We start from the raw sequence: 16759 nt of genomic DNA, 5'->3' as shown, positions 1-16759 counted from the left end.
GGCCCCCAGGGAGGGGGTCCTGGGATCCACCTTCCAGACACACCCATCTACCCCCATCCCCGTCTCCCACCCGCCCCTTCTCCTCACAGGCACAGCACCTTCCTTGCGGAGTGAAGTTGTCCCTGGCTTTGCTGTCAAGAGCTGGGGGCCTCCTTGTTATCAGGCCCGGCCTTGCTACCCCCTCTCCCCTCCAACACACCACCATGGGGGGGGAACCCAGGGTGGGTCTTCCCAGAATTCGGGAGCCAACCCGGCTCCCCACTGCCTCCAGGATGGCCCAGGCTCACACAAGCCCAGACCTGAGATGACCTCATCTCCCTCAGGCTTGCCCTGGCTGCACCGGGGGCCTTGGGTGTCCAGGGACCATGACGCACCCAGTGACACTGGGGACCGCAAACTCACAGCCCCCAGGAGCCAGGCAGGCCTGAGACTTGAGGAAAGCAGTCTGTTGGGGGCAGCAGGACCTTTGATCCCCCAAGCTTCAAACCTGAATGTCTGAAGATGACGTTAGGCCCGTCTGTGGGCGGGGCTGCACCTCGCCGCCCTGACTCACACCCTCCGCCGGCCCCACGCGGGAGTCCCTGGGGACGCCCGCGTCCTCTCTCTCGCCGTCACCTCACGTGGCAGGTCCCTGCGGACAGCGTTCCCAGTGCAGCAGGTGAGACGTGAGCTCCTCCTGGGCTCGGCGGAGACGCTCCCACAGGTGCCGTGACAGCCGAGGAGGAAGGGCGTGCCCTCCGGGGCCCACGTTTAATTACGATCAGTATTAACAAAAGGACAGCACAAGGGTGGTTCATGAACACACCTTAACGCGACGAAGGGGGTACAATTTAATACAATCGGATGCACAGCTTTGGGGACACAAAGTAATTCAGGTCATGAGAGAGGCTCCGATTCACTTTGGTTTGGGATGATGGGCTCGAGGACCACCGCTCGAAACGGCAGCTCTGCTGTCACCAGGAGAGGGGCCTCACGACCAAGAGAGAGCAGAGGAAAGCAAAGGCGAAAGACAGACAGCCCTCTGGGGCAAGGTCCCTGGAGAAACCGGGTTCACGTGGACGGTGCTGATCGGCACCGAAGGATGGGCCTGCGTCTGTAGAAAGATTTGTATAGCAAACCAAATAATATTGGAAATAAGACTTTCGGTGAACACTTCTGTAAGAAGCAGAATTATGCTGCATGTTGTTCACATGCACAGGGGTGCGTAAGCAAAGTCCTTGTGACCACAGTTGGCGCCGAAGAGCAAAACGTGGGCTGAAACTGACAAGCTGTTGAAGAACTGGCAGAGAAACGAACCCATGAAGGGGGGTTGAGTCCAGCAGAGGGGCTGACAGGCAACAGAACTGAAGGGATCCCACTGAGAAACACGCACGCACGCTCACCTGTGCTGCAAATAAACACACACGTATGCACCAGTGACATCTCCCTACAGAACCTTGTGCTCAGGCCGGGGCTCCTGTGGGCTGCTGCTCTGAGTGCCATGGAGAGAGAGGAAGTGGGGGGGGTCTGTCCCTGAAAGTGGGTGTTCAGGACCCAGGCTCCTCCACAGCAGAAACAGCCGGCCGTGCCTGGGCGAGGCCGCCACGTGCCTTCCAGTGGACGGAGCATCCCACTTCCGAAAGCAGTAGGGATGGGACAGCTGAGTGAATCCTCAGCCCCACGAGTGGCGGCTGCACACGGAGGCGTTTGCACTTTCTGACTGGTGGTGTGCCCGGCACCTCGACCTGCAGACCCCTGACTCGCAGAAGCTTCCACTGACAACCGTGTGCAGAGCTTAGCTGGGGGTCCCGCCTCGGGGCTTGTGTGCAAGGGCGGTGTTCAATCTTTCCCATCACCTCCAAGAAACAGCAAGACCGTCAGCCCATCTGACAGAGAACCGAGCTGCCAAGTGGCCCAGAAAGGTCTATCAAGGATCTGCTCCCGGCATTCTCATATGGAATCCCAGCACAGCTCGTCCGGCCCAGGCAGAGCTCATGTGCATGTTTCTGGATCGGAAGCAGGCATTCTGCAGTTTGCTGGGTGAGGAAGGACCTCTGGCCATGTACGGAGGAGACGGTGCTGACAAGCTCACTAGAGAGGAAGCCAGAGCAGTGGAGCCTGTCGCCCCCAGAACTAAAACCTCCCAATGCGGGCAGCTCTCTGAGGCTCTCGGGGGCACAGCTGAAGCCAAGATGCACAGATTTTTCCATCGATTCCTTCAAGACGCTCAGTCTGGCATTAACAGCGACCAATTCCCTTCCGATTTTAAACTGAATTTATATCTCCAGTTAGAAATTGAAAAAAAAAAGAAAAACTCTTCAGAAAACATCTACGTGAACAGAAAAAGAGCTCTCCAGCCAGTGAAATGCAGAAAGTGGTTTGTTTTAAATACATTCGTTTTCTTTTTAAACATAAGTAAAGTCCACGAGGACAGAAGGGGAGGAGGTCCGAGACAGGAACGCGCTACCCAAAATGGGCTTGTGTCTTTTTCTCTCGTAAACAGTGAAGTTGACAGGGTTTATATCTGAAGAGACAGAAGGACTGACTTTGGAGTAAAGGGCGAAAAAAAAAAAAAAATGAAAGAGCCTCCATTCTCCACCATCATGAGGTTTAGTGACCTAAACAGAGGATTTTGGAGCTGAATGTGTAGTGTGTATCCTGGCCAGCCCTGGTGTGGGGCCGCCAGTGGATCCCGGAATCGTCAAAGCCCAGACTCCGCACCCAGCACCCTCCTGCCCCCCCGCCCCACCCAGCGCCCGCCTGCCTCATCCCAGAGCCCGGACACTCTCAGAGCAGAAGGGGACCCCTTTCCAAGTGGAATCTCCGGCAGCCTCCATCTGAGACTTGGCGATGGGTCCCTTGCTGGGCTGTGTGACGTCACAAAGGATTCAGAACTAGGTTCCACAAACACAGGCCCGGGGAGGGGGGGTCTCCTCCAAGCTCTGAGCACAAGGGTTCCCCGCCAAGAGAGACCTTCAGACCATAGAAGTCATGCCCTGCAGGCGCCGGGAAGCCAGCATCACGTCTTCCTCCACAGGAAGGCCTCGTCGGCGAGGACCTGCGCCAGCCGGGCGTTGAAAGGCCCGTAGAAGTCCCGCAGAAGCCTCTGGGTGACCGGCAACATGGGCCCCAGATTCCGGTCCTCGGGACGCCGCGTGTTGGATGCAGGGCTCTTGGTCATCAAGGCCTCTTGCTTCTCACTTAAGGGCCCTGGAACGCAAAGGAAAGAGCCTGTGAGGCAAGGTGGTAGGGTGGCGTAAGAAACTCTGATGAGAGAATCCTGGCCATGCTTCCTGGGGAGACAGGAGGTTCCCATAAGAATGTGTTTGGAGATTCAGATTCTCTGGCTGGATTCATTTGGAGTTGCTGAGGGAGGAAGGTTGAAATCCCAGGAGAAGCTGCATGGTCTGGGGTGTTACCCGCCCCCCTGGAGGTACAGCTGGGTCTCTGGGTGCAGCCTCGCCTCCTGGTTTCATTTCCAAAGCCCCAATAAGAGGAGCCGGCCTGTGCCTGGAGAACTGTGACCTACCATACACGGGCCCTGCATGCAGACGCTCTGTAACCGGCCACTCGAGCTCTGCCTCCACCATTTCTACTCCAGGCCGCTGCAGAGGGCCTCGTGGTGGGGCCGTATTTCACCCTGTGTGTGCTGCTGTGAAGTCATCATGGGGGGAGGGGTGGGGCCACCTGTGCTCAGGGACCCCCCACTGGCTGAACCCCCACCTACAGCAGGGGTGTCCATGGGGAGAGGCCCAAGAACAAGCCAGCAGGTGCTGCCATACAAGGGTGCCGCCTCCACCCCCAGCCCTCAGGACTTTAAGCCTCTCACTGGCTTAACCTCCAGGATCCCTGCTCAGCCTCTGTGCCCCGAGGCTCTCAGGGTCAGGCTGAAGTCCTGAGCCCATGCACAAAAAACTACACCCCAGTGTCCCTGGGTTACGTGACAGGGAAGGAACAGACTGGCCTTTGCCATCGTCCATCTTAGGGACCAAAGACAAGTTACTGAAATGTGCCAGAGTCTGCAGGTGGCCCAATCAAAGAAAAACGGTTCCAGGTCTTAAAAGGGAAAAGTAATCACACTCCATCACATTACCAGGTCTCCGAGAAAAGGAGAAAGGAATCAAATGACAAAAGGGTCCTGAGTCCCAGCGGTGGGCAAATGGATTTCAGGAAATATTCAGTTGACAAAATTCCCAGGCAAGCTCATCAGACAGGGCTGCAGGGGCATCTGGGGTCGGGGGCGGGGGGCGGAGGGGGAATGTGCAAGCCGCCCCAGCCTCTCAAGGGGTCCTGGGTGCCGTCTGCCGGGGAGCACCCTGTATCCATGCGCCTCTACCAGCCGTCACTGGGGCCAGTGAGTCGGCCTGCTGCCACAAAATGCCACTAGGGACTCGAGGGGACAGTCTCCCGTGGCTGGGGGCAGGGTCCCCCACCCTAGAGGCTCAGGAGCCCAAACCCAGCCACATGGCTCTGCCTCCAGGGGTCCCAGCAAAGCAATGACCTGTCCACCCCCTCCTCCAGGCCCTGTGGCCTCTGTAAGACAGCCAGGACACCCTGTCCATCCTCATGGTGCAGCTCACACCACTCCTTCCGAGATCCCTTCAGCAGCTGGGCCCCCCAAGTCACGTGTAAGGATCTCACGTGTATGAGGATGCTAACACTCCTCCCCCATGTCACCCTGTCAGTCACAGCGATTCAAGCCTCACTCCCTCCTCTCCTTCCACTGGACCGTGAGCTCCCAGACGAGTGGCCGTCTCTTCCTCTCCAGAGACCCCCTCCCCACACTGCGCACAAGGCCCCGTCTGGAGCTGGTGCTTCCCAACAGGCGCTAACCTGTGGGTCTCCCAGCCCAGGCTCGCCCTCCCAGGCTCACGGAGTCTGCTGGGACCCGGCAGGTGGGTGTCCATGGAACTCGTGCCCCGCTCTGTGGGTGTCCAGCTCGAGATTCGTACCAAGGCTGAGGAACTGGAAGACCCTGTGCATGGTGTCCTTGATATTGGAGGCGTGGTCTTCCAGGCGGAGGATGAGGAACTGCTCCTTGTTAAAGACGGTGAGCCAGTCTAGAAGGTACACGGCATACAGCCCAACCTGGAGCCTCACCTAGGACCGAGCAAGAAGGTCAGCGTTAGTTCAGGGGTAATTCCTCCAACACCGTAGACGCTTTTCTACAGGCATTACATATTATAAACCAACAGTGAGAGGAATCCCAGCAAACAACTACCTTCAGAAGTTGGATTTTTCATGTGGACCGAAATGCTAGACTGGATGAAGCAAAGCTGGAATCAAGATTATTGGGAGAAATATCAATAACCTCACATATGCAGATGACACCACCCTTATGGCAGAAAGCGAAGAACTAAAGAACCTCTTGATGAAAGTGAAAGGAGAGTAAAAATGTTGGCTTAATACTCAACGTTCAGATAACTAAGGTCATGGCATCCAGTCCCATCACTTCAAGGCAAATAGATGGAGAAACAATGGAAACAGTGAGAGATTTACTTTTCTGGGCTCCAAAATCATTGCAGATGGTGATTGCAGCCATGAAATTAAAAGACGCTTGCTCCTTGGAAGAAAAGCTATGACCAACCTAGACAGCATATTAAAAAGCAGAGACATTACTTTGCCAACAAAGGTCCATCTAGTCAAAGCTATGGTTTTTCCAGTAGTCATGTATGGATGTGAGAGTTGGACTATAAAGAAAGCTGAGTGCTGAAGAATTGATGCTTTTGAACTGTGGTGTTGGAGAAGACTCTTGAGAGTCCCTTGGACTGCAAGGTGATCCAACCAGTCCATCCTAAAGGAGATCAGTCCTGAATATTCACTGGAAGGACTGATGCTGAAGCTGAAGCTCCAATACTTTGGCCACCTGATGCGAAGGACTGACTCATTGGAAAAGACCCTGATGCTGGGAAAGATTGAAGGCAGGAGAAGAAGGGGATGGCAAAGGATGAGATAGTTGGATGGCATCACTGACTCAATGGACATGAGTTTGAATAAGCTCTAAGAGTTGGTGATGGACGGGGAAGCTGGGCGTGTTGCAGACCATGGGGTCACAAAGAGTCGGACACGACTGGGCGACTGAACTGAACTGAACTTAAAGGCTTTTTAAGTCTTTATTGAATTTGTTACAATACTGCTTCTGTTTTTACATTTTGGCCGAGAGACATGTGAGATCTTAGCTCCCTGACCAGGGCTCAAACCTCCACCCTCTGCACTAGAAAGCGAAGTCTTAATCACTGGGCCACCAGGGACGTCCCTAGAAGTTGGATTTTAAATACCACTCATGCTTGCTGCCCCGTGCAGGCCTTTGTGTCCCATGCACAAAGGATTCCCACACTCAGGGTCCCATTTCATCCTTAGAACCACCTTGTAGGTATCTTCACGACATCTCATAGCGAGGACCTGGGTGAAGGGAGAGGCGAAGGTTACCCCCACATTCTGTGGCATGAGATGTCCTTTACACAGGTCCCAGCTGCCTCTGCTTCTACGCACAGCACACAACAGCCGTGAGAAACAGCTGCAAATGCCCCAGCAACCAGCCCCAGGAGGAACCGCCACGTGCCACGCGGACGTCCGTGACCTTCGGTGCGCGAACGTCCCCGTCTGAGCAGCGCTGTACGAAGCCCTTCCTGCCCACCTGCACTTCGGGGTCCGTGTCCTCCTCCTGCGCCTTCTCTCGTGCCAAACTGCAAGTGTGTGTGGTGGAGCGTTAACCTGACCCACAGAGATGCCTGGCCTTTGTCCTTGGCTCCCGGGAGGCCACCTAAAGCCACCTGGGAAGTCCTGCCTGATGAGAGCATCCCGCTTGCCTCTGTGTGTGTGTGTGTGGGGGGGGTGGTCTGGCCACTGGATAGTCTAACAGCATGAGTTAGGATGGGGGCTTTGGGCCTCGCAGAACCAGTCTGACCTCCAGGAGGGACTGAATGGGTAAAGGTCAGCCAGGCAGGCAGTACGTGATGGAACCTTGAGAAACGCTGCAGACACCAAAGGCTTGGGTGGGCGTCCCCGGCTGCAATATGCTGCGTGTACCATCACACGTGCTTCTTGCCTTGGCTGACTTTAATCCGTGTCCCTTCCCTGCTGTAAACCGTAACCACGAGTGTAACAGCCAACCGTGTGCTCTGTGAATCCTTCCAGTGAATTACGGAACCTGATGGTACTTTGGGGGACTTCCCCCAGTATGTATGTGGTGTCAGCAGGGAGAGTGGTCTTGGAGACTGCTCCGACTTCACAGTTGGCTTCGCAAAGCTCCAGAAAAACAGCGAACCCTTCCCCTTCTGCTCTGCGGCTCCCCCCCTTCTCCAGCACTCCCACCCGTGCCCCCCACTCAGGGACCCCGCTCTGTGTCCGGCCTCTGGTTGTGCCTCGTCTCTCTGTTCGGGCACGGTCCCAGCCCCTGCCTGCTGCTCCCGCCTCGAGTCTCTGAGGGTGAGCTCCCCGCACGATGCCTGGCCTCGCCTGGCTCTCCTCGTGTGCAAAGTCCTTGGCTTGGCTGGACCCCCAGCCCACTCCCTCCCACTGCAGAGCCTCCCAGCATTCAGTCCTGGCTCCTGACGCAGACACTTTCACCTCCTACTTCTGCTCCCTCCAAGCTCGACCCTGACCACCTCCAGGGCAGGGACCAGGATCCCAGTCGTTATCCCATCATCCCGCATGAGGCTAAGCACCCTGGCACTCCCACACGGAACACGGTAATGACCATAAGAAGGCGAAACGCTTGACAAAATAAGTACAGACACTAACTGGTTTCATCCCTCGCTATTCTTTTTTCCATTTCATTGTTCTTCTAATTGTGTGGGAGACGGTGGAGGAAGAAAAACAATTGGGGGGGGGGAGTTGTCTCCAGAATTCATTAGCTGCCTGCAGTCCTCAGGATGCGGCTACCTCAGACACCAGCTCATAAAAAGACCTCAAGCTGGGCCAGAAATAAAGAGAAAACGGCACGTGCCAGCCTCAGAAATAAACACATGCGTCACCTCCAACACAGACAGCCGCTGCGAGCACAGCTTCTTGCTAAGTCATCGAAAGCCTTCCATTCTCTCTCTGTCTGTCCCTCCCACAGAGGACCAGTGTGACCAGGTTTATCTCTTCCAGAGAACCTGCCTTCACTGAGAACCTTCTAGAAGGTTCTAGAAGGTCCTGCCTTTGTGGCAGGACGGGGGTGATTTAAAGTAGCTGCTGGGTCCCTGGACCCGGGCACAGGGGACAGCATTTCCCTGGAAATGCGTCTGTGCCTTCACGGGAGGAGCCCCTTGCACTGGGCCAGGCAGGCCTCCTGCAGCCAAGCCCACCTTCCCAGGAGGGCTGGTCAACAGCAGAGGGACCGTCCGGGCAAGCAGGGAACAAAGCTGAGGGCTCTGCAGGGGCAGAGGGCTGGGCAAGCTTTCCCGGTCCGCTGGACACTCCTGTCTCACTCCAACCCCTCACCCCCCACTCCCAGCCCCCTTACCAGTCAAGGGAAGTGCCGCTCACCTCAAATGACAGTTTCTGGCTCACGGAGCATCACTGCTAACAAATCCAAGACAGGCTCACACCACCCCTCCCCTCATCTTTCCCCAGTACCGATCAGAGAATCAAAGTGGAGTGGGGATAAAAAAGAGTCTTTAGGAGAAGTGCCCAATACGTTTAAAACTTAAAAATGTTAGAGTTGAGAGAAGCCTTTGAGGTTATCTGCCTTAGCCAGCTCTGAGTGGAAACACAAGAGGCCCAGGGAGGGTGAGGAGCCTGCCAGGGTCAGTTGGAGAACACTCACCAGAGCCTGGTCCCAAAGCTGGGCCCTCACCCTGAGGACCCGTTCCCCCACCCCAGGCCAGGAGAGAGCTGACAAGTGCGGTGCAGGGTCTCCCCTGACAGGAGCACACCGAACCCCTCTGCCTCATTAGGGATTTAGTTGGAACTCTCCACAAGGTTTCTCCACTAGTTTCACAGACTGCCCATTCATTCATTCATTCTGCAAATATTCTAGTGCATCCTGCATGCCAGGTTACATGCTAAGCAACGGGGATGTGCTGCTATGTAACAGACATGGCCCCTGGCCACGTGGAGCTTGCAATTTAGTGGAGGTGGAGCTAAACTGGTGAAGAACAATCATCTGTAATGGCCAACTGTAATCTGGGCTGCAGGGAAATGAATGGCGTGGAAAGAGAAAGAACGGAAGTCAAGATTAAAGCAAGACTCGAAGGATGAGGAGCACGTGCCAGGGAGGGGAGTGGAGAGGGCTCTGGAACCAGGTGTCCCCAAGACGAGCACCCAAACACACCCCCTGGAAGGCTGCTGCACAGGCAGATAGATCCACCCTCGCTCCCCCCAAAGCTCCTGATTCTGGAGTCTGGGGCTCAACCTGAGAGTGTGCATTCCTGACAAGTCCCCAGCGATGCTGATACTCTTGGTCCAGGGACCACACCTGTGAATCCCTGCTCTGAAGCAAGAGGACCCAGCAGGGGAGGGTGAGGCCGTAGAGCAGTGATGGAGAGGGAGGTGGGAGGTGGGGAGCAGGAGGGCAGGCAGGCAGGCGGGACGGGCTCCTGGGCTCAGGGGCCAGATTCTGTATTGATCCTTTGTGTGCGTCTTCCCTGCAAAACTACACACGCCAGCAGGGCGGCCTGGGATCCTACCTGTTCCTCTGTGCGTCCTGCTCTTAGAGGAGACACTGATGGGAACTGCCCGCCCCGGCCAGGCAAGATAGGAGCCACTTGCATGAGCTATCTTAACAACAGGTCAGGAACATGTGGTAAGGAATATGGAACGAACAAGCTACCGCACACCAGAATAATTCAGGAAGGGTTAAGAAAAGAGGAGATGCCAATCCATATGTCCTACCAGCCTGCCAGAATCATCCTCGCTGAAATCCATCTTGGCTGAGCCATGCACCCACCAGCAGCTAGGAAGGAGTCAGAGTGATTGGCCAGAGACAACCTGGAAACTAACCCCATCACCACGAAACCTAAAACCGTAAGCCACCCGGCGGGGCGGTTCTCCTGGGTTCGCTTACCCTGCTCCTCTCCCCAGGGGCACCCCTTCCCGATAAAGTCTCTTGCTTTGTCTGCATGTGTGTCTCCCTGGACATTCATTTCCAAGTGTTAGATGAGAGTCCCCTTCCTGCAACGCTGTCAGATAAGATAGTCTAGACAACAAAGAAAAGGGAGTGAACCCTCTTGACTTCGAACCCCATCACACCTGGGGGTTCCCCGGCCTCCACCTCAAGCAGATCTAGCACGTGGCACACTCAGGGAAGCACACCTGTGGCCCACACTCGGGGGCTGAAGGAGCCTCACCACTGTGGCAGACCTGCTGAGAAGGCCCTTGGGACAACCCAGGGTGCGGTGCAGTACGAAACCATCCCTCAGCTACCCCGTGCCGAACTCACCAGTAACAGCTTCTTTTGCATGGGAAAAAAGGGGGGACAAGGCGATCAAACCAGTCAGCCTCGAGGGAAATCAACCCTCAACACTCACTGGAAGGACTGATGCTGAAACTGAGGCTCCAATACTTTGGCCACCTGATGCAAAGGGCTGACTCATTGGAAAAGACCCTGATGCTGAGAAAGATTGAGGACAGGAAGAGAAGAAGGCATCAGAGGATGAGATGGTTGGATAGCATCACTGATGCAATGGACGTGAACTTGGACAAACTTCGGGAGATGGTGGACAGAGAGGCCTGATGTGCTTCAGTCCATGGGGTTACAGAGTCAGACATGACTGGGAGACTGAACAGCGACAACAAGAAACGTATAGCTATATTCCTGAAGGCAAACGAGAGCAAAGGGAAGAGGAATCAATGGAAAAATTTTTTCCATTAAGACTCTGTCGGAGAAGCACTGACAGTCACTGGTGGGCAATTTTTTAAAACAACAAAACAATCCAGCATTCGAGAGAACACTCTTACGACAGTCAGAGAGTTGGGTCCTCACGTCTGCCAGTCCTAATTGCAGGGTGTGTTTTCAGAGCCTTGCTAAATAATAATCTTCCTAAGTGCACCCTTTTTCTTTCGCCGAGGCCGGAGGTGGGGGGGGTGGGGGTGGGTGGGGACGCAGTGAGTATTGCAACTGAGCCATCAGTGAGGAAGAAAGCAGGGTGCCAGCTGAAAGGGCCCATCAGCTTTTATAGTTTTTACATCCATGAATATTTGTTTGGCATTAGCCACCGCTCAAAGGCGTGGGGAGAGGCATTTGCACATTAAAACGCTTCTCTGTTTAAATGCTAAAATCCCGATCCACAATGCCCCGGCATAATAACCGCAGAGCAGCCCTTCGCGTACGCACAGGCATGGCGTTGTTGAGGGTGTTGTTGTAGACGCAGGCGCGCAGTGAATAACCCAGCATGCAATTTTCAAACAGCTGCAGAGCTTCGGTCACTTTTTCATGGAAGTCATCTGCAGATTTATTCGAACTTGCAAAGTAGAGATAGTCGGAGTACAACCTGTGAATAAAACAGATGGATCTTTTTACCCCCCAGGAATGTGAAATCGCGCCATTTGCGTGACAATGGAAATCAACTAGCAATTATGTTACCTTGTTCGATTCATTAAGACACCACTGCTCTCTTCTTCCCTAGCCCACGAACTGCGAGCTGCTTCCAACTGCCCCTGCCCTGGACGATCCCCCCACCCTTCACAGGTCCACCCAGGCTCTCCCGGATGCAGGCCCAGTCTACACTGGCCCCAGACAAGCCCCCATTCCTTTTTTCTGTGCTTTCCTTTTTTTTTTCTTTTTTTGGTTCTTTCTAGGCACCTTGGGCTGAGGCGGTTTTCACGATGAGTGAACTTTGAAACAACACCAGATTACAAAGACTACAAGAGCAGAGAGGCCATGAAAATTTTATGCCCCTTCCGGTTCCTCTCTCCTCTGTTCGTGGCAACAATAACAGAACAGCTGTTGCTCTGCCAGTATTACAATTCTGTGTGAGATTCCAGACTCTGAACCTTAAAGCAAAATTATGAAATGTATCTTTCTAGGTTGATAGGAACCTATTTTTAACACAATGTAGAAACGTCCCCACCCCAGGTCGAATGGCATGCAGACACCAGAAGACCTCCACGTGTGACCACGCACATGGAGCTATTCACCCAGATCCCACGGCATGCGTGTGACACTGTTTTCACACAGGAGCTGACAGTGTCTCTATTTGACCAAACTGTTCTCAGGTTCCCCTGGGCCTTCTTCCCAGCTCAGCCTTGACTTTTAGACTTTCCCTGTCTGTCTCTGCATCCCCGAGTTTTAACAAGAATCCTGCCAGGTTGATTTAGCCATTTAGCTGGACTCTCCCCTTACCCCTGCTGTTTCCTCTTAGCTTCCCATCCGCCAACCCACATCCTCCTTGGCTACAAATTCCCACCTTTTCTCGCTGTATCTGGAGTTGACCCCAATCTCCTTCCCCTACTGCAAGATCCCACTTCAGTGGTCCCTACACCTATAGCCCTAAATAGTCGCATTATCATTCTTTAACAGGAGTCAGAATAACGTTTCTTTCTTTTTCCACAAATCCTCTGTACCAGAGAGTCCTCTGGTGGCTCAGATGGTGAGGAATCTGCCTGTAACGCTAAAGATCTGGGTTCGATCCCTGGGTTGGGAAGATCCCCTGGAGGAGGACACGGCAACCAACTCCAGTATTCTTGCCATGGAGAATCCCATGGACAAGGAAGTCCAGCGGGCTACAGTCCATGGGGTCACAAAGAGTCAGACACGATTGAGTGACTATGCTTTCTCTTTCTGCAAATATATTTTATTGGACGTTAACGCTACAGCTAGATATTTCCTTTGACCACGGGATAATTCTTTTCTTATATCAAATAAACAAAAGAACAGGCTTCCCTGATGGCCCTGAGGTAAAGAATCTGCCTATCAATGCAGGAGACACAGGTTCAATTCCTGGTCCAGGAAGATCCCAACATGCCACGGGGCAACTGGGCCGTGCGCCCCGGCTCCAGAGGAGCCGGGGAGCTGCAACTACCGGGCCCATGAGCTGCAACTAGTGAAGCCTGTGCAGCCCGGGGCCCGAGCTCCACAGGGAGGGAAGCCACTGCAGGGAGAAGCCCGCACACCCCACCTGGAGAGGAGCGCCCACCCGCCGCAACTAGAGAGAAGTCTGAGCAGCAGCGAAGACCCAGCACAGCCAAAAATAAATAAATAAGTAAATAAAAGTAAAGCAAAACCAGTTATAACACTATAATGAGCACACCTTTGTTTTCAAGTCTTCAGCCCCAATTTCCCTTGTGGCCTTTAACTTTTGATCCCCAGGTCCTATACTCTAAGTCATGGTGGGAAGGATGGGTATAGCATTCAATTCATCTGTAAAACAGGAAAACTCCTTGCGCTCTCCTCATGACGAGGTAATCCACATAGACCTCAAGGGTGAGCCTCGTTATCAGTTTCTCACACATCCTTCCAGAACTTTTCAGTACACATCCAAACATATATCTGCATATTTTATATTTTTAAAAAAACACAGACGTATCAGGTTATATTGGATGGGATCAGATAATATATCTGTTATTATGGCACTTCTCTAATTATTTAATTAGGGAGATTTTTAACATTCGTAAAAGTAGATAAGATAATATATACACTGCAGCCAAACACAAACAGATTCCATTGTTGCAAATTTTTTTTCTTTTTTTTTTTTTTTGCAGTCCCACGCAGCTTGGAGGATCTCAGTCCCTCGCCCAGGGTTTGAGCCTGGCCACAACAGTGAAAGCCCAGAAACCTAACCACTAGGTCACCAGGGAATGCCCCAGCAATTTTTTGCTTTAATAGAATTTCCAAGTTGAGAGTTTCTACATCTCTTTTCGCCTCTTCTCCTTTTTCTGCTGGCAGAGAGCTTAAGTCTTTACCCTTTTTTTTTTTTGGTTTTTCAAAACTTCCCCCTTTGTTTCTGTCTCAGGCCGTTTTCAGCACACACCTCCTGCCCGCTCCCCGCCCCGTGCCCAGCACCCTTCATGCACACTCAGCCCGGGCTGCCCGGAAACCAGGCTGGTGCAGACTGGCTCCCTGCTCGGCGGTGGCACGCCTCTGTCCCTCTGGGCTCCATACTTACTATTCTCCCAGCGTCTCCAACCCGGCTTCCCTCTTTCCAGTGAAGGAAACAGCAAACCTTACTGGGGTCCCACAGGCCTGGGGACAGTAGCTGTACACCACTGATCACACCCAGGGCTTCCTTCATGGCCGTTGGCCACCCTCACTCCCCCGACCCCGCAGAGACAGCGGTGCCCTAGAGGGCACAGGTGGGCTGCAGACATCCCTGCTCCGGCACCTCTCCCCCCTCACTAGTGAAAAGAAAAGAAAGTGAAGTCGTTCAGTCGTGTCTCACTCTTTGCGACACCATGGACTGTAGCCCACCAGGCTCTTCTGTTCATGGGATTTTCCAGGCCAGAATGCTGGAGTGGGTTGCCATTTCCCTCTCCAGGGATCGACCTGCCATTTCCCGACCCAGGGACTGAACCCAGGTCTCCTGCATTGTAGGCAGACGCTTTACTGTCTGAGCCAGCAGGGAATCCAAAGATTTCCTGACAACCAGAGCAGCTTCTCAGGGACCGGATCACTTCCCCCTCTGGCGTTTGGTACAGTGCCTTCTGCAAGGCTCTTTAGAAATCACCCACTGCCACTGTCCAGAAAGAACACCTCGGAGAAGTAGTGAGGTGTTTGGAATCTGCCCACAGACTGCCTAGAATCCACGCACACACGCTGGAAGGAGGGTGCTTGTACGTCTCAGCCTGCTCAGCCACACCTCCAAAAGGACTTGCTTCAAGACTAGTCCTGAGAGATGCTCAAGCGCTGGCGAGTAGATCTTCCCAAGATCCGTGTTCAGCCACATACAGGACCCCGATGACACTGCGTTTGTCGATTACAAGTGGCCCCCACATCAGCTGTGCGGTTTTCCCTCTTCAAACACAGGACCTCCATCAGGACTGAAACACGGCACCTGTCACTGCAGGCTCAGTCGCAGCATAATCTAAGAGCTGATGAATAAATGCCCAAAATCAGATTTGCGTGGAGCTCAAAGTGCAGCTGGGCGTACACACCTGGGCACCTTGTAGCGAGTCTGTTGGAGGTCCCTCCGGGCTCACACCGTTTCCTATGAGTGTTGCTAATTTACAGCTTTGCCCGAGAAAGATGCCGGTGGGAAGTGACCGACACCTCTGAGACTGTCATCAGAATCTGGACTTTAATAGAAAGCTCAAGTTTAGAGTCGTTAGCAAGGCCTCCCACACAGCCATCTAAATCGGTTGGCAGAACTGGAATTCTATCACATCGACTGCCACCTAAAATCCCAACCCTGGGCTCAGGCTTTCCATGCTGGGTTTATTTTGTGGTAATAACGTTTCTTGTAGACGGGGGGCTCATAAATAAAACAAGAGTCTCTAAAACCTGGCTTAATTTTAAACACAAAGTAACTTCATGAAGAATCTGCTGACTCCATACAGTTCTTTAGAGATCCAGAAGTAACTCCAGCAGACAAACTGGGACATGTCCTCAGGTCCAACCGGGCCAGTCCAGCCCCGCCCAAGTGAGAAGACTGATTTCCATCTGCCTGGGGTGCAGTGAAATGAGCTCAGGCCCCCACCTTCTGTGAAACAGGTTGGTTCATGGCCCTTAGCCCCAGGCCAGGCCCACTTCCTGGGCAGGGTGAGGGGAGACTTCTCCTTCCCTTCAGTCCCCCAGGGACCCTGGATCTGCTCACAGGGTGGGCAGCGGGCTTCCCTGGAGCCCACACATGTGCTGAGATGCGTGTCTGTAACAAGTCCTTCACATCCTATTTGAGCAGAGTACCTCCCTGCGCCCGTTTGGAGTCTACAGATGTCCTGAAAGATGCCCAATTCCTGACCACAGGTATCTGCAAATGGGATCTTATTTCAGGAATAGGGTCTCTGCAGATGTCATTATGGTAAAGACTGCCAGGTGAGAACGTCTCGGGCTTACGGTGGGCCCGAAATCCAAGGACTGGTGTCCCTATAAGGGATGAGGACAGGGACACATGGGGGGGAGGCCACATGAAGACAGAGGCAGAAACTCAAGCGTTACCTACAAGATAAGAATGCCAGGATTGCAGAAGCCACTGGAAGCTGGGTGACCAGTGGAACGAACCCTCGCTCAGAACCTCCAGGAGGAACTAAACTCGCCACCACCTTAACTTCGACCTCTGGCCTCTAGAACAGTGAGAGAATAAATGTCTGTTTTTTCAAGCCAGCACATTCGTGATAATCTGTTACAAGAGCCCCCTGAGAAACTAATACAGACCCGAAACCAAATTCCTGAGGAGTCACTTCTGCCAGCACCTCTCTCTCACCCTGAGACCCTTGAAGAGTGACCTGTGTGTGCAGGAGGATGATGGCCGTGTGGCCAGCTCCTCTGCAAAGAAAGAAGGAGGACAAGCAAAACAAGACCCTTACTTCCCCAGAGGGCACTATCTGAGTACCCTTGAAGAATCAGGGGTAAGACTGTCTTGAATAAACAATACTATGATTTTCCCAGTGGGCTTCCTAGGTGGTACCAGTGGGGAAAGAATCTGCCTGCCAAAGCAGGAGACACAGGAGTCAGACCTTGGGTCCATCCTTGGGTTGGAAGATCCCCCCGAGGAGGGCATGGCAACCCGTTCCAGAATCCTTGCCTGGAGAATCCCACAGACAGAGGAGCCTGGAGGGCTACAGTCCACGGGGTCGCACAGAGTCGGACACGACCGAAGCGACTTAGCTCGAGCACGTGATTCCCCACAACTACTCTCTGGGGAGAAAGAGTCAGATCATGATCTTGGAAGAGTGCCAGCCACTTGGATGCATTGAGACCATT

The 16759-nt window shown here is 53.6% G+C and overlaps 1 protein-coding gene across 3 annotated transcripts in view; it reads right to left on the bottom strand.

Moving 5' to 3' along the window:
• Nucleotides 1-792: 792 nt before the first annotated feature.
• The window catches only part of CHST15 (carbohydrate sulfotransferase 15), a 77158-nt gene continuing 61191 nt past the window's right edge, over nt 793-16759 (bottom strand). For all 3 annotated transcript variants that reach the window (XM_043475186.1, XM_043475187.1, XM_043475188.1), the window contains exons 6-8: nt 11240-11396; nt 4932-5079; nt 793-3189 (exon numbers count right to left, since the gene is read on the bottom strand). In XM_043475186.1, coding sequence (XP_043331121.1) covers nt 2999-3189; nt 4932-5079; nt 11240-11396 — 496 coding nt within the window. In that variant the 3' untranslated portion in view covers nt 793-2998. The remainder of the gene's footprint in view (nt 3190-4931; nt 5080-11239; nt 11397-16759) is intronic.

This window comes from Cervus canadensis, chromosome 8, assembly GCF_019320065.1.
Source record: "Cervus canadensis isolate Bull #8, Minnesota chromosome 8, ASM1932006v1, whole genome shotgun sequence".
NCBI lineage: Eukaryota > Metazoa > Chordata > Mammalia > Artiodactyla > Cervidae > Cervus > Cervus canadensis.
This window is presented reverse-complemented; position numbering and strand designations above follow the sequence as displayed.